This window comes from Coturnix japonica, chromosome 1, assembly GCF_054131305.1.
Source record: "Coturnix japonica strain WE chromosome 1, WE-NBRP24, whole genome shotgun sequence".
NCBI lineage: Eukaryota > Metazoa > Chordata > Aves > Galliformes > Phasianidae > Coturnix > Coturnix japonica.
Window position 1 is genome coordinate 5,821,575 of NC_140663.1, and position 23,104 is coordinate 5,844,678.

The 23,104-nt window shown below is 42.8% G+C and overlaps 1 protein-coding gene across 11 annotated transcripts; it reads left to right on the top strand.

Annotated features, from left to right (window-relative positions):
• The first annotated feature begins 5,561 nt into the window (after window positions 1–5,561).
• On the top strand, window positions 5,562–21,290 carry OPTN (optineurin). Of its 11 annotated transcripts, none has more exons than XM_015871750.2 (14): window positions 5,562–5,792; window positions 6,610–6,789; window positions 8,356–8,558; window positions 10,294–10,452; window positions 11,469–11,542; window positions 13,219–13,353; window positions 14,416–14,497; window positions 17,037–17,152; window positions 18,051–18,200; window positions 18,873–18,966; window positions 19,167–19,325; window positions 19,607–19,737; window positions 20,141–20,220; window positions 20,331–21,290. In XM_015871750.2, exons 2-14 carry the CDS (start codon window positions 6,624–6,626, stop codon window positions 20,450–20,452), a joined length of 1,671 nt encoding a protein of 556 aa, XP_015727236.2. In that variant the 5' UTR covers window positions 5,562–5,792; window positions 6,610–6,623; the 3' UTR covers window positions 20,453–21,290. The 11 variants fall into 11 exon arrangements, with proteins under 11 accessions (XP_015727236.2, XP_085368421.1, XP_085368450.1 ...); XM_085512295.1 differs by having other exon boundaries at window positions 13,222–13,353; XM_085512324.1 differs by having other exon boundaries at window positions 13,222–13,353; window positions 20,144–20,220.
• Window positions 21,291–23,104: the final 1,814 nt, after the last annotated feature.

Consider the following 23,104-nt stretch of genomic DNA (forward strand, 5'->3'; position numbering starts at 1 on the left):
TTTCTATTAATGTTGCCTGGTTCAGGAAGAACAGTTTAGCTCTCAAGGAGTGCGGTCAATAGTTGTTTTATTTAATTACCAGAGTCTGAAAAGCAAAGTCTCTGTGGATCTCTGTGGATGGGAGACGTGGCAATAGATTGACATAATAATCATTAACTCTCCATGACAAGATGGACCTTCAGAGATAAAACAACTATAGAAATCATTGCCATGATAACTAGATGGATATTTCATCTTGAGGACATGAGATATCCAACTAGCAAGATTTTCATAGCAGTAGTGACTTAAATTGACACCAGAAGCTGGAACAGAAGAAGTTCCAGACTAACCCAAGGAAGAACTCATTCACTGTCAGAGTGATGGAGCACTGGAACAGGCTGCCCAGAGAGGTTGTGAAGTCTCCTTCCCTGGTGATATTCAGGACCTGCCTTGGTGACCTGCTGTAGGGAACCTGCTTTAGTAAGGGGGGGTTGACTTGGCGATCTCTAGAGGTCCTTTTCAACCCAAATAATTCCATAATTTGGTAAATAAAATAAGAGTATGTAATGAGGGTACTTCAGAAAAATACATTCATTAAGATGGATATCAGCAAAAACTTCTTTATAGAAAGGGTTGTTAAGCACTGAAATAGGCTCCTCAGGGAAGTGGTTGAGTCACCATCCCTGGATGTGGTTGAAAACTGTTTGGATGTGGTGCTCGGGGACATGATTTAGTGGAGGGTTGTTAGTGAGGGTAGCATGGTTAGGCTGTGGTTGGACTCGATGATCTTTGAGGTCTTTTCCAACCTGAGAAATTCTATGGTTTTTATTTATGCCACTACTGGTAATAATAATGGTTAACAACTCAGAAGCATTGTTTCATATCCTAAGCAGTTTTACAAGAACTAAAGTTGAACCGTTTGCTAATGAAGAATGGTGAATAAATAAAAATCACAGGGGGGTTTTAGAGTAAGCTACAGCAACCAACTGAAGATAAATGTGAAGCCAGAGAAAACAGGTTCACATAAACCAGATTTAAATAATATGTAATTTGGTCTGGGTGTGTTTGTTTCCACAAGTGCACAGATGTCCCCACCACACAGACCCCAGTGCAACAGAAGTCCTTTTGCTGGGGAACTTGGACCAGATATAGAGGATGGCTCTGGCCAAGGGGTCCCATGATAAGAAGCAGATCACAAAGGGAAGGATAGAACCACTGTAAGAGGGAACTGTGAGATGAAAGTCTCACACTGAATATAAACATCCAGGTATGTTAGCCTAACATCTTTCTCCAAAGTTACTTTTATGGAGATACTTGAAATTGTAATAAATAAATAAAACCCTGCTGCTCCATATGGGAAAATCTGTGATCAAAATCTTCTTTCAAGTTACCATTAACATTAAGGCATTTAACATGTGCTTGTGCTGAAGCACATCAGCAGCTATTTAAGCAGTTCTGGGTCTTTCATTTTTCAGTTGTTAGCACTGTTAGAGCCTAAACCTCTACTCAGGCTTTGTTCAATAGCAGCACAACATTGGTCCAATCACGAGTGTATTTCAGTGCTGTGTCTCAAGCCTCAAACCAACTTCTTTTAAGAAGGCCTGAGCGCCCTCACCTGTCTGATGAAGTTTTTCTGCCAGCATTTAAAGTCTATTCACAGCCTTGAATAGCCTCAGAAAAAATCACCTTTTTCTTGCAAAACGAATTCTTCCCAATATTCTTGTCACTTGCCAAGAAAAAAACAAAGGTGAATATGGCTGAAAACTCATCATTCCATGCCTCCTTGCAGCAGGTGCATTTCCAGGTACAGTGGGGAGTTCCTTCAGCCATCACAGAGATAATTCCAGGCTACGACACAACGAGGTCCACAGAGTGATCAGAAAGATACCAGAATTTGGGAGATGTGCTTGCAATCTTCATTTCCATTCAGCAGAAGCCACGAGACCAAGAGGAGGATACGGCCCTACTCTAGTGCACAGCTCTCTGGAGTACTGCTGAGTACCACCAAATGTCACAGCAAGGCATTCGAGGTGAAAGCAAGCAATCTTTTCAACTAAAAATATAAGAAGTGGATTTTCAAAGGGATTTAGATGGTAAGATTGACAAAGAACTGGGTGTTAAATTACATGTGCCACCAGGCTTTATTTGAGAGTTCTGCCTTTTAAAATCATGCCATGCTTCCATCCAAACCTCACTGCTTTGAGCATCGCTTTGCAACCATGGCTCTGTATGCTAAAGTGAATGATGGGAGCATGGGTCACCTCTCCCTGTGGCCTGTACAGTGATATGGGGTTACAGACACCACTTTCTTCTAGTGATGAACAAAAGAGCATTACAGGATAGAGACAGGGTTACAATAGGGTTATTTACAAGAGATTTTCTGCTCTTTCACTTGGTACTTCTAGAATAGAGGTTTCTTCGGCCTCATTCTGGCATGATTTCTTACAGCTCTCCCTCAGCAAGCTCAGTCATCTCTCTTTGCCCATGAAAGCTCCATTTAGCCTGGAACCCCCCTTTTCAGTTTCCTCTGTCCATAGTTCTCCAGTTCCCACCCAGTAGCTCCTTAAAATAGTCCCACTTTTACTTTTGACCATCCTTAGTCAAAAGTAAAGCTCCCTCCCTGCTTCTAGCACTCGGTCACATTCGCTCGTTGATCTGCCTGTGTTTTTCTGGCGTGAATGTTCTTGGCAGCAGCACCACATTCCAAAGGGCTTCAGATATTTTCTCAGTCTGCTGCCTTCTTGGTCCAAATTTCACACTCAGATACAGCAAAAGAAAAGGGTAAAGATGCCCGTGTTTTTAAACACGTATGGTATTTCGGAGCTCCTGACCTATTCAGCTGATGATGTTCTGGAAAGAGAATTGGTGCCACCTATTGGAAAGAGAAAACAAGGACGGTTGTCAATTCGTTTGCTGCCCTTTCTGAACATTTATCCTTTTATTTTCCTACTTCCCACTCTATCCTTAAGGGTCTAAGGACAAAAAGCAGCCACAGATGTAGTAGTAGAGGATGCCTGAAATTTACTGCCTGAGTATCTGTTGAGCGGTCATGAAAGGACACTATAGGATCCGTAGGTCAAGGATCCTATAGCACTGCCAAGGGCAGACATTGCAGGATGAATCAGAACATTTCTGACATAAACACGTAAACTATTATGTATTTCACAAGGCATGCAGTCCCTCCCCTCGATCAGTGGCAGAGCTGGGCCTGGTGTAGCCCAGGGTACAGTTGGCCCTTTTGATGGCCTACCATATCCCAGTTATCTTGTAGTCACCCTGTGGTTATGATCTGTGGTAATCATATTGCTATTCTTCTCAGCCAATGGATGCTTATAAGGCATCCAACCATCAGGCAGCAGATTACTTTATCGTGCTTCCTATTGCAGAACCTTGTACTTGAAGGACGTCATATGGGGCATTCCATATGGATGCTGTTGATGGACTGAGAATAAATGGGGTGTTTTGGGGCAGTTTTACTTCAATCAAACCATGACATTACAACTTTTATACATACCAGCAAGCTCAGAATTAGATAATCTAAAAGCTGCACTGGAGGCACTATTATTTCTCTTCTGTGTCACTGCATAGAGATGTTATATAATTGCAATTGTAAAAGGAGTCATCCATTCAGCTGTATGTGGGAGGGAAAGAGGTACATAACACACTGCGAATTCGACTGTGCAGGACGAGCCAAAAGCAATCAATTAGATACATTCTCTGTCATTACCATTTGCTTCACATACCCTATAGGGATCCCTGCCCACATCAGGTTTGTCAGGCTAAAAACGTGACCTTTGGTCATTTATTCCTACAGTTTTATTTCTGTTTTGGCTTGCTGGCCACAGCATTTGATATTTCTCTCTTTTAAGGTAGTAATAGCATTAATAGAAATCAGTTCAATACTGGACTGGTAATCCATGAGATCTAAGACTGAATATACCACACCATCTGTTCATGGCAGATAAATATTCAGTTCATGCATTTGAATTTCACGTTCTTTGTAGCTGTTCTACTATAGATCATCATGTGAGGCCTGATACCTTTTAACATAAATTTTACCAGTTGGGTGTGAGCCATCTCCAGGTCATGGTAGGCCTTAATTGTTTGTAATAAAAGAATGCACTTCGTTATCCCACTTCTCTCTGGGTTATGGTGACATCCATCATGCAGTATTGCTGACTACAGAAGTTGGATGCACTTCACAACATCCCTTCTCCCCCACACGCCTGTGAAGAACATATCTTTATGGTGTTTTCCAATTACCTGCCAATTGGAAATTAACCTTAATCAGCAAATCTGAAGGCACAGCAAACTCTCTAACATTTACTTTGGCAAGAAGCCCAGATGTTAATCAAAGGTAGTGGTCCTTCAGCAGACCCTCTGTAGATAGAATAAAATAAAGCTCTTTAGGAACCCAAGCTCTTCAGAGGAAGCAATCCAGACTGATATAGTGCATATTCATGGTGTACTGAAAGAGCAGTCAGTCTTTGGGCTGTCTGTACCGTATCTATGGGATCCTGGCCAAAATCAGGAGTTTCCAGCAGCTACCACAGCACCAGTCAGAAGCAAGAAGGCAACACAGACTGGAAAGACAGGAACTGCTGAGCCAACATAAGAGAGTCAGAGACAGAGTGAGTTCCACATAACATAAAACAGACACAGGCAGATAAGACTGCAGCACTCTGTGTATATACACAGAGATAGACATAGATGTTCTTCCTCTCTGAGCTTTCTCAAGTTCAAGCCTTTGTCCCTGCTTTGTTAGATTCTTAGGGTTCAGCTCCTGGACAACTGCAAAAACATCCAGGCATGGTGTAATGTAAAATAATTCAACACAACCCTCTTGTCTTTTCAGACTAAGCTAAGCTGAGTTATCTCACATTTCCTAATATACAAAGAGCGTTTCCATGGGTGAATGGAAGTGAAGTTCTGGCTGCAGGGTTTGGAGTACAGCTGGAAAAACCAGTCCACAGAAGAGCCTGCCTTCATTAAACATAGTTTACAGTTTCAATGTGATAACATTTTCAAATCGAAAGGACATGTTTTCAAGCCAGGCAGTTATTTAATGAAAGACTGATATTTTCCATATGGAAAGCTGACGTTTTAGCTAAAATGCCTTTCTGCATTGAAAATGAAGGAATCAGAATAACATAGTTGGCCCTAAGAACAGTCACCCCAAGATAATTCCAGCCTAGTGTGCTATTGCTTGGACATGATGATACTGAAGGGCTTTTCCAACCTAAGTTATTCCATGATTCTGCTCATGCTGGAGATTCATATCTTATGGTTTTTAGTTGCATGGGATTTGGCTGTCCTGCCACCTCCAAGGTCTCCACTCTGACAGGAAAAATATGGAGCTCCATGAAGTGACATTCAAAGGGATGCCCAGGCAAACAAGACCCATCCCCTGAGAAGCCTGTTTCCCTCTGTATTCCCAGGGTTGAACTCAGCAAGATGCTCCATCCTTGGCACTGTCCCTGTGCAGGGCTGCCATACACTACAACATCAGTTCAACCCAAGGCCTCACACAACCCTGACACTCAGCAGCAGCTCCGGAAACGAGGAGCTCGGGAAATCCCCTTGGAGGAGGCGGGGCGGGGCGGTGTGTGACGGCGGTCAGCTGAGCCGGGCCAGCCGCTGCCATGGGCGAGTTATGAGCGGGGTGAGCGCTACAAGGGGCCGGGATGGGGTGAAGCTGCGGGGAGCGGCGGCCGCGGCCCCCGGTGGAGGCTGAGGCGGTGACGGAGAGGCTCGGTAGCCGGGCGGGCCGCGCTGCTCGAGCTGCCCGTAGGCGGTGACTCAGCGGCTCCGGGGTGGGCCTGAGGGGAGGATGGGCCGCACTGGGGAAGGGGAGAGGGGAATTAATGTCTTCTTGTGGCTCCCGAGGGATTCCCGCAGTCCGGGTTTCAGGGAGCGGCTGTGGACGGGGCAGGGAGGCCGCCTCAGAGCAACGCGTCCCGGGAGCCGGGTTGGATGGGGAGGGAGCAAAGAGACTGAAAGCGAAAACGTGAGGTGAAATGGGCTGTGCGGCCCAGGCTGGGAATGTCCCGAGTAGCTGGGGAGAGGCTGAGGAGCACCTGCGCTGTTCTTCTGCCCCGGGACGGAGAGAAGGGAACAAAAGGGTTTTTTTATGTGTTATTCCCACAGGGAGGGTCTGACAGGGAAAGGCTCCGTCTGAAAGGTGGGTTGGGAGTCAAATCCATGCACTCCTCTGAGGGTTTAACGTGTTATGGGTTTAGTGGGATCAGAGGGGTTGGATGGTCTGTGTGTGTGCTGGCTACATGTACAGCTTGCTTGTCTGGGTAAAAACTAAGTGTGGTGGTGTTTTCTGCCCCGCTGTACTGAGCAGTGGTGATGCCTCACCTCAGTGCTGTGTTCAGTTTTAGGCTCCTCACAAGAAGCCCTGGAGTGTGTTCAGAGAAAGGCAACGAAGTATTGAGGGGTCTGGGGGACAAATCTTACAGGGAGCAGCTGAAGGAACTGGGGTTGTTCATCTGGAGGAAGTGTAAGAGGCACGGGTTAGTGGGTGATGGGTTGACAGCTGTTGGGTTAGATGATCTCATTGGTCTTATCCAACCTTACTGATTCTGTGATTTACTGAGCAATAAATGTTCTTTGCTGACCTCGTAGTGGTCACTGCAGAGATGTCCAGCAAGCCTCAGAGCCGTCCTGCTGAAAATGGAGAGCACTGCAGGAGTAAAATGGAGAATGGAATGGACAGCGTGGCTCCCCCCACCCTCAGTACCTACACACCCGAAGAGATGGTACAGCAGATGAAAGAGCTTATTACTGAGAACAATGAGTTAAAAGGTGAATGTGGATCAGTTTCTTCTTCGGGTTCAAATCTCTTTTTGACCTACAAGTATGAATTCTGTGTTTAGTCTTTTTGATTAACCTCTTATATCTGACTGGCATTCACTCTATAAGCACCTCTGCAGGTGGTAAGGCTGATTTGACAGAGCAAAGCACATTGAATTGGCAAGGAAGATTGGGGGGAGAACACCCCCTAAGCTAAGCTTCAGAACTACACGCACAATGTAGTGCTGTGTATTTTGGGAGGCAAAGTAAAAATATGCTCTTCCATCATCAGCTTTGAAAAAAATCTTGTATCTTAGAATGGTTGGGTCTCCCCATTGCAGATTTACAGAGTGGGTACTGTACTGTTGTGTTAGGATGCTCTCTGAAAGGAGCTGTATTCTCACAGACAGAGAAGGGAATTGAAGTAGACTGTCCTGTGCTGTCCTGTAGTAACCATTTTGAAAGCCTATATGTTGCACCACCTGCAAAGTAGCATCCATGACTGAGTCTGTCTGGGAGAAACTAATAGATTTCCCTGAAAACACATTATGATTAATGCCTTGTAGGTAATACGGCTTTGTTTCTGAATTCCACCTCAGTCATTTGTGGACCTGGTCTGAGTTCTCTGCCTCAGAGTACCATGGTTATCTGTCAGGGAGGTTGCTTCAGGAAGCACCCTGGTATTCTGCGACAAGGCTCTGTATCATACAAGATAACATTCCAGGACAACAGTCGCAGCTGCTGTAACTCGTGCCTTGCAGAATCACTCTCCAGAGTTACCTTTACTTACAAAACTTTTTGGTTATGTGAAGGACTTTTTGGCACTTTGTTATATGATGTGAAAACATAACGTCTCTTTCTGGTAAATACAACGTATAAAAGATTCTCAAGCAACTGGCTTTGAGTTTGTTGCTTTAAAAAACACATCTGAAATACTTCAATTGGCTTCATAAAAATCTTGTCAGCGTTTTGCAATGGTGAGACTGGAGTTGCTTCCTCACTGACTTTGTTGCGTACACTTGGCTTCCCAGTCAGGATGAAATGACGTTGCTCTAAGTTGACAGCTGCATTTTTGTTAATGCTTTTAATCACATTCTTAACTGAATGTTCAAACAGGGCACGGTTGGACATATTTGAGACTTTCAGTTTAATAGCAGCTGTTTTCTTGCATTAATTTACCATACACTTTCTCTACTGAATCTCAGTAGTTTCAGAATCTTCGTTCACCAGTTTCGTTTGTGTTGACTGAACATAACACGTGCTAGACAACGAGTACTTCTTGTGGGCAATATTTCTTGCTTGTACTTCTTGATTTAGGAGTAACTCGAGGAGCGAGAGAGTGTGAGCATGTTATTTCAGCAGTGGTTTTAATGGTATTTATTGTGGTGCTAAGGAGCTGTAATGAGTTTCAGTTCAGTTCACTGAGACATACGAGAAAGTGGTTTGCATTTCATATCTGATTACTGCTTATCCCTTTGATACTGAAGAAAACTGAGCTCGATGTAGAGGAAATCTGCTGTTTCATTGACAGAGTACTGATGTGAATCAATGACGTACTTGTCTCTGGTTGTCATTTAGAAGCGATGAAGTTGCACAACCAAGCAATGAAGGACCGCTACGAGGAGCTTTCTATCTGGAGAGAGAAGCAAAAGGAAGAACGAGAGTTTTACGAGACGAAGTTTAAAGAAGCCAAGCAGTGCTTGCTAGCCAAGTGCGCTGAAAATGAGCAGCTGCAGCAACAGCTTCAGAGCTTAAAGGAAAGAGAAGAAGGAGCTGAGATGGTAAATAAGAGAAAGATCAGTTCTCATGCATTAAAATTGAATGTCAGGATCTTTTAAGGGTGAGGTCTGGAGTTCTGGTTGCATTCTCCTTTTTTATCCTTATGCTCTAATGAGAAGTCTAGGACTTCTTTTATAAAGCAAGTCTTCTTGAAGTGCAGTAAGATAACATCATGCCACACATGAGATAATGAATAATTAATAATTAACAGTAATCATCAACGCTATCAACATCAGCAAAAAAATGAACACTTTTTGCCAACTTTTCATTCTGTTTACTGTTGGGTTGATGTAATCCCTCCCTTTCCTTCTTAGATTATCTCTCTCAGCATAGATTGACTGCTTTTGTATTTGTGTTTCTAGAGTCAAGCTGATATATAACTTCCCCCCCCCCAAAAAAAAAAGCTTTATTATATCTTTCATCAGTCCTGAAAGCCTTTTTACTGAGGTTCAGATTAGATTTGTTCTTCCGCTGCTCCATCTCTGGCTGAGCTTTCTCCCCCTGTCTCACCTTTGACTCTGGAACAAGTAGTTTCTAACATTGCATGTGAGCGCTTAATATCCAGTTAGCATCAATTTGCCAGTAGTACCAAAGACGCCTGTGGACAAAGTCTGGTAGAAGAAAACCTACTTTGTGTCCCACACATGAAGAGATGTTTAATAACAAATTTCATGTAGAGCTAAGTCAATGAATGGTATATGTACTGTAAGTATATGGTACTTCCAGTACTCTTGTGGGTTCTCTGTTGCCTGTTGAAGGATGACTGTGTCAGCCTTTTTATCCATAGTCATTGACAGGCTGTCATTTCCTCTCATGTGTGCTTGTTTTATGGAACTCTAAGAATTCTTTCAGTATATAAATCTGTATTGGTTCAAAAGTTATTAAGGGGGGAAAAGGTCATGTGTGAACAACATGATTGTGCAAGTATGGCTTTGTTAGGAAACCAGGCTAACGGTTGTTTTTCAGGATTGTTGAGGAAGTTCAGGATTTCATAAAGCTGGAATAGATTTGAAGGGAAAGTGGGGTACTTGTTCTGCCCATACCTGTTTTAGAGCTTCTTGTACTTTGGATAAGTGTGTTATTGGTGGAGTGATCCAATCTCCTTCAGCAATCCTACGTGCAGACAAGTAAAAATAAATCTCTGTTAACTATCTCATCTCTAAGAGCTCCATAAATAAGCTTTGGTTCTTCATTGATTCTTTACAGTTTAGCCAGTTGGTGTTAATGGTCATTGAGACAGAAACATTCTCATTTCTGATCATGATGCTCAGGCTGATAGTGTCATTTAAGTAACAGTTAATCTCTCTCTTGAATGCTTTGGCCATACTTTAATTCCGTTTGTTTTACTGTTATTATTTCTAAACATGAAAAAATATTTATCTGAACTTAGGTTAACTAAAATTAGTCTAATTTCTCTCACCTCTGTGTTTTACTGTTCACTGAGATGGATTATAGTCCATTGGTGCTGTGAAGCAGCACCTGTGTTTCATTCAAAGGAAATCACAGACATACACTGTTGCGTCCCTCAGTGAAAAACCTCCCTCACAGGAGGGCTTATCTTGAAACAAGTGCACAAAAACAAATGCAACCACAGCAGTTTAGAGATCTGTCTGGATTTTTCCAAGCAAACTTCAAAAGAGAAGAAGAGCAATGGGACATCACTGTTATGCTCAGGCTCTGCGTTCCTTGGCTGCTGTTCGATTTGAGTTGGTTAATGCAGGTTTTTGTTTATCCCAGGAGGGCTGTGCAGCTCCTGAGAAGGAGGCAAGGCAGCTCAAGTCCAAGGTGCAGCGGCTTCAGGCTGAGAAGGCAGATCTGTTAGCCATCATTTCAGAGCTGCAGGTCAAGCTGAACATCGCCACAGCGGAAGACTCCTTTGTGGAGATTGGGATGAACGTAAGTAAAGGGAATAATATGGACACAGTGAGATGCAGCCAGAAGTTTTGTTCCCAAGTTGGTCCTATTTGCGAGCTGGGTTTTCTTATTGTGCCATGCTATCTGATGAGAAAGTTGTGTCTGAGTGTGATTAAGATGATGGTGTGGTTATTTACCTGATGACATTTTTACAGTGAAGATTTGTCTTCCTTTAGTACGAAGCAGGAATCTCTACCAACGGCAATTATTTAGTTTTTTGCCTCTTTGAGAGGGAACAGGAAACTCTGCCAGCAACAGTAGCGACACAAAATACAGGCACAGTGAATCTGGAAGAAGCATTTCATGATCTTAACTGACGTGGGGCACTTGTATGTTATGAGACGTAGTGATAAAGGAGTAGAGAATTTATTACTTTCATGCTCAGAGTAAATTTCCATAGAATTCCATTTGCATAGAATCATATCCCAGGTTGGAAGGGGTCAGACACCAACTCCTGGATCCACAAAGGACCACCCAAAATACAAACCCTATGTCTGTGAGCACTGTCCAAATGCTTCCTGAACTTGTCAGCTCAGGGCTGTGCCCACTGCCCTCTGGTGCAGAGCCTTTTCTTCATACCCCTGACACAAAGATCTGCTACAAAGAAAGATCTTCCTTTGGACTACAGAGATCACAGAGTGAGCTTTACAGTGGGAAAGAGGAGCTATATTCAACATCTGTTGGCAGTGCTGGTTGTTGTTGCTGTGTCATCCTTATAAGAGAGTGGCTGAGGAGGTTTGCTGATATAAAAAGGAAGGCCTAATCTTGTTCATATTCTTTAGTCAGTCCTGAAGAGATGCAGGGAAAGGCATGTGAAATATGCAAGTTAAGAATGTGCAAACATGAGACTGATCTGATTTGGTGTTTTATTTTGTTACTTATTGTCACCATAGTAGTTTTTCCTGTTTTTCTTTCTTAAGTAAATCAAATCGCCCTGCTTAGTTCAAGTACCAAACTAATATTGGGGGGGGGGGGCGATTTTTTTTTTTCCTTTTCAGGAAGAAGTAAATAGAACTGCAAAAGAAAATCAAGATAATAAAAGTGAAATGGCCAGTAACATCGCTGTCTACATGTATGTAGGCTTTTGTCTGATTCAAACCTCAGCAGTGTGTTATAACATATCGTGGTGGGGTGGGCTGATAGTGCAGTGATATAGTCATTATTTTTTAGGTGACTAGACATAAGGTGTGAGCATTCAGTTTCAGTTACTTCTCAAAATCTGATCTTTACATCAGCTCCGGGGCATAAGGGACTTTCTTGCCCCTCACTGAAATTTATACCTCATGGACACGGACAGCTGACACCATTAAACTTTCCATTTTGGATGCTGCCCAATTTAAGAGCTAGATGGTTGTGACTGAACACTCTTACCCACCTTGTGGTCTTTGCTTCTGAAAAGGAGGGATATAGAAAATGCAAAGGGCATAGCAGGCCAGAAAGCTGTGCCCTGTGCATCTTTTCCTTTAAACTCTGTCACCCCCTACCTCACTGCAGAGGATTTTAATCCTCCCATTTTAATGTAATGCCATAGAAAGCTCATCCCTCAGCATGAAGTTAAGAAGCTGAAGAAAAAAAATTACCTATAGTCAGGGATGTAACAGAGGAATGCTGACCATAGGCCAGGCTGCAAGCATTCAGACTGTCATTAGCAGTGGCCTGTCAGAACACTCTGGTCATAAGATGTTGGCTGTGGGATTTGCTTCCCTTTTGATGAGTATCTGGGCCTTGTCTGCAAAAACACGCGGGTATATATATCTCTTGTACTATTTCCTGTGTCACCGCGTGTCTCTGTGCAGCACTGAAACCTTAGAGTGGTGCTGTTAACAGCTTCAGAGGAATGTGATCCACTCGGGATGGGTTCATTTCTGTAATTGTAGACCTGTACACTAAAAATCCCCTGATAAAAGTTATTTACTTGAAATATCTTGGCTGAGCACCCTCTTTGGGGTATTGAATTTTGCTCACCAAATGTATGTAGCTCACAGGAGTACATGCAGGCCTATGCTTTAGTTTCTGCTCTGAATTACAAAGTTGTATATAAATGCTGTTTCCCAGCTGAGCTTCTGAAATGTACAGTGTGTATAACCTATGTATCTTATCATATAGTTAGGGGATTTTGACTTTCTCTCTATGTGGACATGAAGGTGGGGGGAACGGGATGCAGTATCTCTATCACCAGGAAATTAACAGACCTTGTATTGCAGAGTTTTGTAATTGTTTTGGTTCGTTTCTGTGGTAGCATGTGCAGCTTGCAAAGAGCTACAGAATATGATGGAAGCAAAGTATCAAAGGAATTCCTTCTGAAAAAGGAAGCAATTTGCAATGCCCATCTTTGGTGGAACATGCCTTCCTTTCCTGGAAAGGAATGAAACTGAGTTAAGAAATGGTGCCTGTTTCATTGGCAAAAAATATTTGGGGGCCAGATAGTAGCTCTTAGCAGAAGGAGATGCACAGTTGGTCAGAATAAATGCTCCAAGCTTTGTTTTGTCTTGTCTGTTTTAATTTTCTTCTCTTAAATTCCAAGTTGTTCACCCAGCTTGATAAAAGGGAACTGCAGAGCACTGCAGAAAGCGAGGGCTGTGTTTACATGCTAGCGGGTTGCAGGAAGGTCATGCTTCTTGGGAATGAGATCTTAATACAGAATGTTGATTTTTCAGAACTGTGTGAAATTGTCCAAAAAGTAGAAGGGTAAGGGAGTGCTCTAATAACATCGGAACTGTTGTTGCTTACATGTGGTTTGGTTTGAAGCAGGAGCAAATCTGCAGACGAGACCAAGAATTTGGAATCTGAGGAGCTGACTGTGAGCCAGCTGCTCTGTTGCCTTAGAAATGAAACTCAGAGGAGGGAACAACTCGAGAAGGAGCTACAGGATCACAAAGAGAGGTATGAAGTAGGTGCATTGTAAAGTTTTCAGCTGTTTGCATTCAAGTCTGTTGCAGTTATCGACTTTGGGCCTGATCAGGGTGAACTGTCAGTATGAACTGGATGGGCAGTTTCTTGAGCACTCACTAGTAATAATGTTTGTCATAGCTCTGATAGGGATAAGCCACATTCTGTTCTGTGACTATGGCTTTCTCTGTCTTATTACTTCCTATCGTAGCGCAGATCAAGACAAATTACCTGTTGCCTCATGGCACAGGTGATGTGAAACAAAATGAGGACTAGTTGAGAATGTTCTTCCTGCTCATTCCTCTCTCATTATTTGCTTTTGTATGAATCGTCTACGTGTGGGGCTTAAGCCAATCATTTTGTATTAAACAAATATTACAGCCCTTTTTGTAGTACTGGTAGGCAACATTTAGGGATGTGAGCTTGGAAAAACTCCTTAGAAATGCTTCCAAGAAGTTTAATTCCAGACTTACCTAAGAGAGTTTATCCAGTGAGACCTCCATAAGTGTCCTTTTGAGCTCAGTCATACGTATATCAGCAAGACTGCTCAGGCATGGAGGATTGTCTAAGCAGTAGCTGTTCCAAATCTATAGTTTGCAGAGACTGTAAGACGTCCTGGACATTACTTACGATGAAAGGTTAGTGTCACAGTAATTGTTTCTGCGTAGTCTTCCTAGAAGAGGTAATGAGCCATAGCCAAATGATTCTTAGAAATCTCAGCCTCTGTAAAGATCAAAGGAAAAGAGAGGCAATATTAATCATTGGGTTCAGTGAACAGACCCATTTTCCGAGGATAAGCAGTTTTGGACTGTATCAGGGATTGATGACAGTGGACTGAATCATTGTCTTTCTCTGCACCTGCACATCCATTGTAATTAAATATACATGCTGGGTGTCCCGTGTTAGATGCTGCCATGACTGTGCAAGTGTTCCTGCATGTCAGTACTTTCAGCTCTGGTTCATGGCTATGATGTTAGGAGGGCTTGGGTGAAATCCCTGAACAGTCACAGTCTCTGTTGGCCAAATCCATTGTTACTGGATTCTTCTGTTTTCCAGAATTTCAAAGATGGAGAATGAAACAAGCAGCTGCCTGGAGAGCGGGACGCAAACTAACCAGGAGGAGGAAAGTTCAGAGGCTGTGAGTACCTGTCATTCTGAGCTGAGTTCTAGCAGTGCGCAACTTACTTGGTGAGACCAACAACTTTGGGGTCTAGATTTCCACTTGCACAAAGGGAGCAAGAGGCAAATATCTTGCATGAGCTGCAGAAGTGAATTTTGAAGTCTCCAGTCCACATCTTAAAGGAGATTCCTTCCAAATTACACCAGCCAGCAAAAAGGGATAAGAGTGATGGCTGAGAATTAGGGGAAGTGTGGTGTAACTGCAGTTATGCTTCACCATCCTGGTCCTTTCCACTTAAATAGAGGGAGATGCATTCATTTACATCACCACAGAGTCTTCTGAACTGGATGAATTTCCTCACTGCTGGCTAGGTCAGCTTTTAGATCAGAATCTACTGGCAGCCTACGGTAACACAGACCCTGTATGGGGAGCTCATATGGCACCTGATATGAATTTTTTCCTGGTAGGATGTATTACAGTGGTAGAGCAGAACTATCTTGGATTGCAACACAGATTCAGGCAAGCTTAGCCGGATAGTTTCAGTTTAGGCTTTGAATGGGTATTAGGGTTGGAATTCAGCTCCAGATTCAGCTATCTAAATTCATATGCCTGCAGTTGTAGGCTTCTCCATAAGATGCATAATAATGGCAAGTAAGAATGCCTGTGAGGCACTGTGGGTTATCTGAGGTACCATGTGGGGCTAGAAAATATGATATGAAATCTGCTGGAGACCTGTGCCCTTTAAATAAGTTTCCCCTTGTCCTATTGCTATCAGACTGTGTAAGAAGTTGGTCTCCCTCCTGTTCCTAAGATCCCCTCAAGTACTGGAAGGGATGAGATAACGAGACTGAAGTGCTTCCAGCTACAAAATGTACCTCCAGACACTAAAAGCAGCAGGAGTCGGAGATTCACCTCTTGTACATTGTGGGGATGTATTTGAGGTACTGAAACCCTGAGGAGTCTCTGTGTGCTGGGTTGGAGGAGCACACAGCTGCTGTTTCTTTCCTCCTCCTGCTTTTGGATCTTTCATTGGTCTTCATCCAAAGCCTAAACAAAAGAATCAGACTCACAACAAAACTGGTAGTTTTACTAGAAATCTTTTCTTCTTGATTCACAACATTGATTCATGAATGGATAATAATGAAATTTGGAGTAGGAAACTAGAGTGGAAGGGGTATTACCAGTGTAGGGTGCAAATGGCAGGAGGAACGGTACAGTATTTTAGTCTGCCTTCTCTACTTGCAAGCTGCTGTTTCTGTCCTATGTCTGCTGTCACACCTCTTTCTAAGCAGGCCACCAATGGTAGATGTTTGACAGATTGTAAATGCATGGAGGACTGGCAATACTCACTGCCTGTCTGCTTTTCTTGTATGTTTTTAATCTGGAACTCTAAGAAACAATGTATGCGGGTCACATTAAAAGTCAAACCTAATTATTTCCATGGAAACTCCAGCCGCTACGAAGAGCAAGGTAGCACTATTTAATGGAGCAGATTCTCAGCTACAACATGCTGTTTTTCAGCAATCACCATTGTTAGCTCTGCATTTTTGCCAGCGATGGAGAGGCTGCATGCCATGCTGCTACCAATCTGCATCAGAGGGGGTGACCCACTGTCACCTCTGCAGGAACATCACCCACTGCCTCACTGTGCTCACATCCACTCCATAAAAGCTCAGTGAATTTCAATGGATGCAGTTGTTTCTGCGTGGAAGAATTCAGTGACACACCTTTGCTTCATATACACTTCCATATCAGACTCTGTTTTGTCGCTGCCCCTTGCTGACATTCATTAGCCTCTCAGTACCTAAATGGAGCCTATAAACAGGAGAGGAGTCAACTCTTTGAAAGGGTAGTTAACAGCAGGACAATGGGAAGTAGTTTTAAGTTGAAGAAGGGAAGATTTTGGTTGGATGTCAGGGGAAGTTCTTTACTATGAGAGTGGTGAGGTGCTGGAACAGGCTGCCCAGAGAGGTTGTGGATGCCCCATCCCTGGAGGTGTTCAAGGCCAGGTTGGATGGGGCCCTGGTCTAGTATTAAATGTGGAGGTTGGTGGCCCTGCCAGTGGCAGGGGAGTTGGAGCTTCATGATCCTTGAGGTCCCTTCCAACCTGGGTCATTCTGTGATCACATGGCAACAAAATGTAATAGAAAAGAATATTGGTGGGAAGGTTCAGCCCCTATTGCCATACCAGCAATGTCTGACTGTGATGTGGGCCAGCATAATAAAGTAGGAGACGTTACTTTCAGAGTTTCCCTTGTACATGTATTACCTGCCTGAATAACAACAGTAATAGAGTTCTCTTTGAGTCACCCAGGTTTTAGGAAAGTGTTAAAGTCACAATGTGGTTCTGCCACACTTAGGACTAATCGGTAATTGTGCAGCTGAGCAGAAGGGGCCTTACTGCTGAGCTGGGAGCGTAATGGTGCAGACTGACTCATGCTGTACTCCCTGGAAAAAGAATAGTGCTTCCTAGTTAAACTACTTAGTTAACCTGCAATTTTCCTGTCTTAAATTATCCAGGTGTAATTTTCCTTATTTATTCTTTTTTTTCCAAAAGATTGGCAGTGAAGTGGAAAGTCTGAAGAAACAGATTTGTGCCCTCTTTAAAGAGCTCCAAGAGGCCCACGAGAAGTTAAAAGAAGCAGAACTGATTCAGAAGAAGCTTCAAGAAAAGTAAGGCTCAGAAAACAACAGTTGTGCCCTGACACCTGTTTATTATTGTGATGACAACTCCCACCTTGGGAAACAGTAGCTCTACAAATAGCAAGTATTGATTTCATGGGAATGCTGCCAAAGATTGCTCCTTCTTTTTAAATGGAGATGAAAGTACAGAAGCACAGTAATTGTCATAAAATCTGAGTTGCCAACCTAGTTCTACAAATGGAAACCCAGTGCTTGGCATTTTAATTAGGGGAAGTTCTTCACTAGGAGAGTGGTCAGGTACTGGAACAGGCTGCCCAGGGAGGTTGTGGATGCCCCGTCCTTGGAGCTGTTCAAGGCCAGGTTGGATGGGGCCCTGGGCAACCTGATCTAGTAAATGTGGAAGTTTGGTGGCCCTGCCTGACAGGGGGGTTGGAGCTTCATGATCCTTGAGGTCCCTTCCAGCCTGGGTCATTCTGTGATTAATATTTGAGTCTCAATCCTTGTTGACATAAAGGCAGATCTTGTTTTCTCTTTCACATCACTAATTCTAATCACTCCATTTTTTGGCCCTGGGTGAAGAAGCTAAGAGACCTGGTTACAAACCGTCTCACACAGTCTGTGCCTTTGAAGACCAACTTGTAGGTCATTAAGAACTGGAAACAAGAGCTTCAATTTACTTGCTTAGTTTTCTGTCAAATTTCAGCTCTTCGAGGTTCATAATAGTAAGAAAAAACACATTCTGTTTAGTAGCTTTATTTTCAGGTAGTGGTGTAGATATATTTTCATCTTTCCTTTTTCTTCATCAAAATAAGCCTTTCAAATGAAACACCTAAGGATTCTTTTTGTGTGATGCCCATTATGCCAAATCCATCAGGAAATGGTGAGCGGGACAGATCAAGTGTGTTCTTTTTTCCCCTTCTTCTGTCAGGTGCCAAGCATTAGAAAGAGTAAACTCAGCTGCTGCAATGGAATTGGAGGAGAAGCAGCAGCTCATATACACCATCAAGAAGCTGGAGCTTCAGGTGGAGAGTGTGCAGGCAGAGGTCAAGCTAGAACAAGCCAAGACACAGGATGAAAAGTGAGTATTGGTTGTGTATCATGGGGGTGTATTGTTAGTGAGAAAGGGAAATTAAGGGAACCTGACAAAAGGGAATTTCAATCTGAAATAGGAGCTTTGTGTTCTACCCTGTTTGAAGCCAAGTTATGTTTATAGAGGCTGAAGTAGAAACCTCAGTGTCTGTCTATGTCACTTTGAATCTGAAGTCTCCACACCAGTCCCAAACTGTATCTTTTTGTCTAGAGAACAACAGAGAGGAAAAAAATGGAGCTGTAAGCTCTGATTGGTATCTTGCTTTTGTTGTAAAGCCCAAGGCAGATGAAAGTCAGGAATGATATGCAAGTACAGGAAGCAGAAAGAGGACAGCAGCTTGTCAGTTTGACTAGCAGAGGGTGAACACAACCACAGGTTGGAGAGTAAGGCCAAGTCAAGTGATAACAGTGATGGGAAATTGATGTGTCAGTGGTCTCTACAGTTCCATTGCAATTAGGAAAGTTAAATATGAAGTGAAGCTGAGATAAAGAGACTGCCTGTTTGCTGCAGCTCTCCCCTTGTATGAGCAGTTCATGTAAGGAGGTTTTAGGAGAGAAAGAAGTCTTCAACTGGGACAAGGAGGGTAGCATTGCAAAATGAAAGGTGGATCTGTGTGAGAACTTTTAAGTGTTCCAAACATTTGCTTCTTTTCATAAACAGGACAAGATACAGCAGCTTGCAGGACGCTTACAACAAACTCCTTCCTGAACTCACTGAAGCAATGAAAACAATCAGTGAAATGAAAGCCAAAGAGGTAAACTCACCAACAGAAGAAATCATAGTGAATGAGGAGGGAGTGGGAAGGGATGTGAGAATGTATGTGGGAATAAATTCAGGCCCAAAGCAATGGACTGTGGAGATGAAAGTTTTCTTCCAAGGGCAGGAGGATTAAGTAGCGAACTTCCACTCAGAGCAGAGTCACATTCTGAGCTCAGTCTTCGTTCTTCCTCGCAGCTTGACAGGGTGGATAAAGCTGTGGTGGAAGAACTGAATGCAAAGGTGTTACTGGCAGAACAAGCCCTTGCTGCAAAGCAGCTCCAGATGGATGAAATGAAGCAGCTAATTGCTAAGCAAGAGGAAGACCTTGAAACCATGGCTGTGCTCCGTGCTCAGGTATGAGTCAGAAACTGGCTGGTTTGCTCACCCAATATTCAGAAACCAGAAGGAGCTATTTAATGGCTCAGTGTGGAATATTGTTTCTCTGTTTCCTCGATTCCAAAGCCTAATTCCCTTAGTCAGCCTGCATTGCAGATCCTTGCAGGGCCTGAAGCACCATATCCTACACTGGAGCATGGCACAACAATGCAGGCTTTGACATGGCATACTATTATGGTATATAGACTTGGTTCAGTCTAAGTTACTAAATCTCAGTGTGATTTAATTTCTCTGATCAGATGGAGGTTTATTGTTCTGATTTCCATGCCGAGAGGGCAGCAAGAGAGAAGATCCATGAGGAGAAGGAGCAGCTGGCTGTCCAGCTGGCATACCTGCTAAAAGAGCAGCAAAACCTTGAAGATCTTGGCCGGTGAGAACAGACTTTGGCTGGAGCTGCCTTTGGTTTTGTCTTGTCTTTGCTGCATGCTAGCACGTTGTCTTGGTAGCATCTCAGTTAAAAAGGCAAACAAGTCCTTGGGGCTTTCTGGAGGAGCGTCTTCCAGATTCATGAGTGTGTAGCTCCCTAAATCCTGCTGATGTCAGTTGTTTGACCCTGATTTCAGCAGGACTCTTGCACTATCTCAGTAGAGCAGCAGTGTTTCTAGGTCCAGAGCAGCAGTTGTGAACTGAATGCAAGAGAACATGAGTTACTTGTAGATCTTCTGGCTTACTTTGAAGCCTTTTAACTTTGTGGAGGCAAAGGGAAGATACCTTCTATTAAGTCATGTTTTGTTTTCAGAGCACTTTTAAGTAACTGCCCTGTTTCTCCTCAGAAGCTCTTTGGCAGAGATGCAGAATCGCCACGGAGCCAGAGCACCAGATCGAGAGCGCTCACCTCGCCTTGTCCAGAGAGGTACTGTAAGCAGCCTCCAGCTCACAGGGCCAGGCCCAGCTGTGTTCAGTTTAAAACACCTTTGCTTGTCAGTAATGTAACAGGAAATCACGTATCTTCTCTGCTTGCAGGAACTGGTAGTCAAGAATGGCCAGAGCAGCGGAATATCTCAATATACTCCTGTCCAAAATGTGAAGAAATTCTGCCCGATCTGGACACGCTGCAGATTCACGTTATGGACTGCATTAATTGAATAACCCCCTCTGGTTCTTCATCTACTGGAATTTCACCTGCCAAACACAGTTGTTGTTTTTTCTTTCTTGCTTGAGTAAGTTCAATTCTACATCCAGCAAAAGGGGATTTTCAAGGTTTTTCTCATTTATTTAATGGGAAAACAGAAAAACCTCCTACCCTACCCTGTACTCACTGGACTTGTTTTATCATGAGTTAGAAAACAAATTCTTCCAGGTTAACAACATGGATACATTAAGGAACTCCCTGTGTGTCTGCTGCAATGAAATCTTGAAGGAACGTTCCCCTGATGTGCTCTGCTCTTACAGCTACCCCACAGCATTGCTGTAGTTAAAAAGGAGATGAGATGTATGCCCATCAACTACTGTAAGCCTGTAAATACTTCGTCTCTCATATATACTATTAATCAGGAAACTAATATATGAAACAGCTGTTTGGGAAGCTTCCAGTAAAATGGAGTGTGTTGTATTCGTTGAGCATTTAAAATGAACCCACCTCTTTCTCCAGATGGCAGTTTTGTTGCTGCCCTTGTGACCATACTAATCTGATGTTATATTTTTGATGGCTTACGTAACTTCTTGCTTTAGCTGGACGTAGATAAGGTCTAAGGCAGATCACTGAGGTCTGGTTTATGTAGCTCCTGGTGTACCCAAGTCACTGGGTTTTATAAAACTGTTTATTTCTAAGGTGTTGTCTCGATTCTTCTTCGTTGTAATAAATGTATTTGAAGCTGTACAGTATCGTGTCAGAGAAAGCTGAAGTGGATGTAACCTAATTTAAAGAGAGGAGTATCATGGATTTTCAAATCTCAAAATAAATCTATTACAATTAGAAAATTATCAATGCCTCTTAATATTTTGGATGCTGAAAGGGGGTTGCTAATACCTGTGACTGGAAAGCTTGTGTAGAAAGAATCATAGTGCATTAGTTCTGTTCTTGTCCTCACTTTGGATCTCAACAGATAACAGTTCTTGGCATGCTGTTACACAAGGGAGGAAAATACACAACTCTTAACAAGATATAAACAAGCACGATCAGCTTATGATACAACTGCAATAAGCAATGGTGATTGTCATGGAAGCTGAGCTATCTCAGAAGAGAGGGGCTCTGGTTTGGGGATGGCACAACACAACAGGGTTCATAGAAAACTCCACCAGGCCTCGGGTTCAGACAGCTGCAAGGGTAAAGATGTCAGGCTGTGTGATGAAGTCCACTGCTATCAGCAACACCTAACACAGCTTTTCAGATATGGGAGGAGAAATGTTTTATAAGTGAACACCTGACGCTTCAATACATTTCTGTTACTCTGAAGTTCAGACCAAAGTTAAAAGGATGACACATGGAGATGCATGTGCAGTAAAAGTAATATATATAGCTTATGTCATCTTGCGATCTTGAGCTAAGAAGAATGGAACGACTCTATAGGAGAAAGCCTTAGGGATGCTGGATACCACAACTGAATGTGCACTGTTACAGCAGATATTCTGTACTGCTACATGACAAATTCCCCTGTCAACCTGCTTCAATAAATAAGCACTTCTCTAAATTGTCCTGCGGATGATGGAGGAGAAGAAAACGCTGAACAGATCAATAGTGGAATTAGAAATAAAAAATTTCACCGACTGGGTATTTTGCTTCAGACCTGACAATGAAAATAGTCCAGAGCTGATTCATTCCAAATAAAGCTCTAAATACTGTGAGATTTATATTTCACTCCAAGCAGATTAATATTCTTAAAATACACACACAAAAAAACAACACGTCTGTAGGTGTTCCTTGGGGCAAAGAAAATATTCCTTCACTCTATTTTAGTGTGTGAAGGCAAGCATTTCTCATGCTATGCTGTCAGTGAACTCTCAGCTACCAGTAGCAAGAAAAAACCATCTCTTTATTGCCCTAATAATTAAAGCAAAGATTTGTCTTTATTGTTGCAGTTGTCACTATTGTTCTAATTATCTGCTGTAAGCTGAATGCCTGCTTTCTGTTAGCTATAGCTCACGCTCCCACACAGCTTCATCCATAATTTCAGCTAATGCAAGAGCTGCCTGAAATCTATTGTGAGGAGATATTTGTTGGCTTGGTTGCACCCTTCTTCATCAATTACAAGCACTCCCAGAAGATGCAATCTCTTATTGACTTTTAATTAGTTCCTCACGACAGCAGGATTTATGGGCTTTTTTTCCCCCCTGCATCCAGTTTTATTACGGGAGCTTTGCAATAGTTATAGATTCCGCAATGATCAAAAAACTGATGGAAATGCTACTAGGCCAAAATCAAACTAATAGAATGACAATAGAGCTGATTTCATCTGAGTAGCATTAACCTTAATGGAAACATAGAAAATCGATGTGAAAGGCCAAAGGAAGAATTACTTATACATCTGTCAAGCCAAACTTAATCATTTTAAGAGGCTTCAGTCAGAGAAGGATCTGAGCACAGGAATACCAACAGGAAGACATGGGTGTGAGCTGAGGTAGGTCTTCATAGAAAGATAAAATCTAATACTGCAAATTCATGACGTGAGCTCACCCTCCTGGGAGCAATTTGAGGTGATTTATGAGTATAATTCACATTACAAGGGTAAATTCATAATTGAAAGAGACTAAAACAGAACGCTCGCCTATCATCAGGGCTCTCAGTCTCCACAGCATCA